General features: G+C 37.5%; 1 protein-coding gene across 1 annotated transcript in view; it reads left to right on the forward strand.

Moving 5' to 3' along the window:
• Positions 1 to 1,461: 1,461 nt before the first annotated feature.
• LOC106535254 (EH domain-binding protein 1) overlaps positions 1,462 to 4,162 on the forward strand; it is a gene marked incomplete at its 3' end in the record, with an annotated part of 52,751 nt that continues 50,050 nt past the window's right edge. Inside the window, 2 exon segments of the mRNA XM_014032215.1 lie at positions 1,462 to 1,816; positions 2,355 to 2,816. Coding sequence (XP_013887669.1) covers positions 2,713 to 2,816 — 104 coding nt within the window.

Raw genomic sequence — 4,162 nt, forward strand, 5'->3', positions numbered from 1 at the left:
TGTGTGTGTGTGTGTGTGTGTGTGTGTGTGTGTGTGTGTAGACCGGATGGGTGTATTGATTTCTGATGGATGGTGGGAGCTTTCTTTCCTCCTGACATAAGAAAAAGACCTCTCAGCCCAAACTGTTACTAATGTGACAGGATCAGGAAATGGTCTCATCTTCATTTYAACAAACTCAAAAGGAAAGTTTGAAGCATCCTAAACTAAATGTGTTGCCTTTCTTCCTGGTGCAGATTAATATTGAAATTGAATAAATGCTGATTCATCATTCACGTTATTGTTTTCCTGTTAATCGTCCCATAGATTTGTATCTGCTATTTTAGCCATTCATATATCAAAAATGTTCAGCTTGATCAGGAATAGTATGACTTTTAGTGGCCTATGTTTTTTTTTTATTATTTTACTTTATATACAAAGTTTTTCCCCAGAAATAAATTGAAATTTTTCAGTTCCTTCAAAATTGTTCTATAAAATCTAGTTCACCATACTGTCTTTTATTTTTATGCTCTTTTTATCTTTTAACTACAGTTGTGCTGACTTTAGGTTTTAGTTGCAGTTTTGTGAAATTTTAGCTTTTAGCTATGGTTTTGACATATTAGGTTTTAGTTACCATTTAGCCAATTTCAGATTATAGCTATAATTTTTTGCATTATGCCTTTTGTTTTGCTGACTATAAGTTTTGATAATTTTACTGCAATTTTGTTATATTTAGCTTTTAGGTACCAATTGACTAATTTTCGCATTTAACATTTAGCTTTTAGTTGAAATTTGCTACTTTAAGCTCTAACTGTTTTTGACAATTTTAGCTTTTAGTCACAGTTGTCCCTGATTTTATAGCTTTGAGCTACTGTTTTGCAAAATTTATAGTTTGCTCTGTTTCTTATAACAATTTAATTTAATTATAAATTTTTAAATTTTCAATAAATTCCTGCAATGTCTTTCTCAATCAGGATTCACATTGAGTTTGGGCAGAAAAAGCTATTTCCCTCTAGTTCAATATTTTTTGTTCACTAAGAAGACAAAAATAGGGCAGTGTATTAAGTTTTGAAAGGTTTTGTCTATATGTTTGATGACATTTGGACTTGACCAATGTAACAACAATCTTAACATACTTTTTGAATCAGTAAACCTTTCACAAAGGTACAAAAATTGCTGCCCGCAGGCGTTTCTTCTTCAGCATGCAGGCAAAACCATYGAGCTGAAGCTGATAAAGCTGCGTCAAAACAAGCACGTTACCGGAACATGACTTGTTCKCCTTCAAAATAAGACTAATTTATTGTCTTTAAAACAAGACAGAGAAATGTAATTCAGTCATGGGATTCACAAATGAAAAAAACTCACTGTATTAATAAATATTTAGCTGTTTTGTTTTATTTTGTATCTAATTATGTAAGTAGCGTTGTCAGAAATTATTTTATTTTGGCTACACATGTTGAAATCTCGTCAAATTCKTCCAACTTTACAATCAGCCAGAGAAGCAGGTCAGTCAAACTATCGGTAACTACTGGCGGTGGGAATCCCTCTAAGTCGGAATACTTTCAGGGGACTTGTCTGCGAGACGAAGTAGACAGATGCTGTTTATTTCTCCGTCCTGAGACGCAGAGGTTACCAGCTGAGGAAAACGTCTCAAGCATTAAGTAGCGGTTTCCGGTGCGCAGTGTTGTGATGGCTAGCGGTTGTTGCTAACTGTACGTCTCGCACTGCCTGGTTAAGATAATTAGCTCTTCTCGTTTGGCTATTGGGTTCGCAGCAGACAGGCTTGCCATCTCTGTCGCTAAGGCCGGCTCGCTGAAAATGCGCTGGACGTTACAGTAAGGTGAGTGTTTGCTGACTAGCTCTCTGAAGCGGACTCTCTCTGGGTTAGCGGAACGCAGCGGCTCTGACTATTCCCTGGATTCAGAAACATTCCATCAAATATTGCTCTGGGGTTCGCCGGGGTTTCGGATGGGGTCTCCGAGCGTAAGCGTTTGCTGAACGGACGGCGGTAACTCAGCCCTGTTTAGTATGATGTCATTGCTTCTCTATTACTGCCTCGGTGCATATATTCATATTTTAACAGCCCGAGAGTTGGCACACCACGCCAGTGAATAAGCGCACCCCCCACACGCCGTGTTGGCAGCTGAAGCCCTCGTCGCATTCTTACACATGAAGTTGTTGAAACATGTGCAAAGCTGTCAGCGCTAACGGGACAGCCGCTAAATGCTTACAGCTAATTCGTATCCAGGAAGTTTATTGTTTACTGCAGTGACATTGTGTTTAATGTAACAAAAAGTCTCAGAGAAAGCAGGACTGCTGTAAAAGTTTTACATTTTTGCTTTTGCTCTCCTGACTTTTTTTTCCTCTCTTTTTTGCAGGAAGATCACCAGATGGAAATATGACACCCAGTGGGTTTCTTACAGTGTATTTCCAAATGATGGATTACCTTTCTTCTAAGAATTCAGACCTGGATTGCTGCAGAGATTTCATCTTCTTACATTTGAATTTATTTTTTATCAGTTTGTAAAACCAACAAAGAAAAAAAAAAAAACCAGCCAACACTGGATGCTCTGGATCAGACCTCACTATATTTCCCCACTCTTAGCGTGCTTCCGGTGAAACATTAACAATGCCTTTATGCAGGCTGGACATGCTCAGATACATATAAACATTAGCCCAAATAAGGAAGTCCAGGACGGGGGTAGCCTCACCATAAATACCAGTTCTTAAAGAACCATGGCTTCAGTATGGAAGAGACTGCAGCGTGTGGGGAAGCACGCCTCCAAGTTCCAGTTTGTGGCTTCCTACCAGGAGCTAATGGTAGAATGCACAAAGAAATGGTGAGTTTACTGGTGATGAATGGTACCACAGTGTTGTCACTGAAGCGGCATGAAAGGTGTGTCTGTGCTGTGGCAAGCTTCAGTTCTGATGATCATAACACATTTATAATTTGTTTGAAGCACAGGTGTGTTGTATGCAGGGAGGTGCCTGGCTTTGTTGTGAATTTAGATACCCCTGTATACCAGGGAAGAGTTTTTTTGGTGCAAGTTTTTAGATTTTCCTGATTTATATTTCATAGATCGTTCAGTTGTGGGGAGACTTCTAAAACGTTCTGAGTGGATGATGTGTGAAAATTAAATTAAATTATGTGTAAAGAGTAAAACAAATCTTGTTAGCTTGTTGTGGTCAAAGCAATCTGAAAAATTGTCTAAAATGATTAAAATGTCCTGTTTTTGGCTTTAACAATAAACTTTTGAATTTCTAAGTCTTTAACACTTTTGCTAAAAATATGTTCAAACTTTTAGAAATTAAGGGCGTAAGCATTTCCTGAATACAAATCACTGAACACCTTATGCCAGAGACTGAATCATATCTTCTGATGAGAAATGACAGAATTGTAGCTGTTGTGGTCAAATCTCAAAATAACTTTACACTCAATCTCATGATGCACAAAATTGGGTTAGATTTCACAATCAGTATTTCTTGTGGATGACTTAGTTACAAGTGCATCAATTTTTAGCTGTATGTTTGTAAAAATGACACATCATACCTATTTTTGTATTGTCCCAGGTCATTTGGCTGTAATGGCCATTTTGAATTAGTTTGGCTGCAAAAGTCAGTCAATTGTAAATGTACGTTATATCATTATTTCCTGGATGTTGCATTAAAATCGGTTTAGCATTTCATTATATTTTGCTAAAAGGCAGAGTTCACTCCAAAAAAAAGTAATGCAGAAGGTTTAAACAATGATCTTTTGCCATTAGAGCTGCCACAAACGATTATTTTTATAATCAATTAATCACCGATTATTTTTTCGATTAGTCAACTAATCAGATCYTACGTTAATTGAATATAAAACATACAGCTTATCGCGCCAGAATGCAGCTGCCATTATATAACCATTGTTAGATTTTAGCTATATGCTAACTAAAAATAATAGCTGTGGAAGGCAAGTTCTGCTCTGCAGACATTGCACAGGTTTCTCTTTCATTATCTTAAAAAAGATCCCACACTTTTAAGCTACATTGCTGGGTAGCCATGATACCAGAGCCTGTCTGTATAATGTCTTGTGACGTCCACGGCCTACCCCAGTTATCACTACTGCGCATCTGTGTCAAGGACAGAAAGGTAGATGCGGCAGTGGAAGGTGCCAAAGCAATTTGAAGAGAAAAACAAAGTAAAGAAC

Source organism: Austrofundulus limnaeus, unplaced genomic scaffold, assembly GCF_001266775.1.
Source record: "Austrofundulus limnaeus strain Quisiro unplaced genomic scaffold, Austrofundulus_limnaeus-1.0 Scaffold1397, whole genome shotgun sequence".
NCBI lineage: Eukaryota > Metazoa > Chordata > Actinopteri > Cyprinodontiformes > Rivulidae > Austrofundulus > Austrofundulus limnaeus.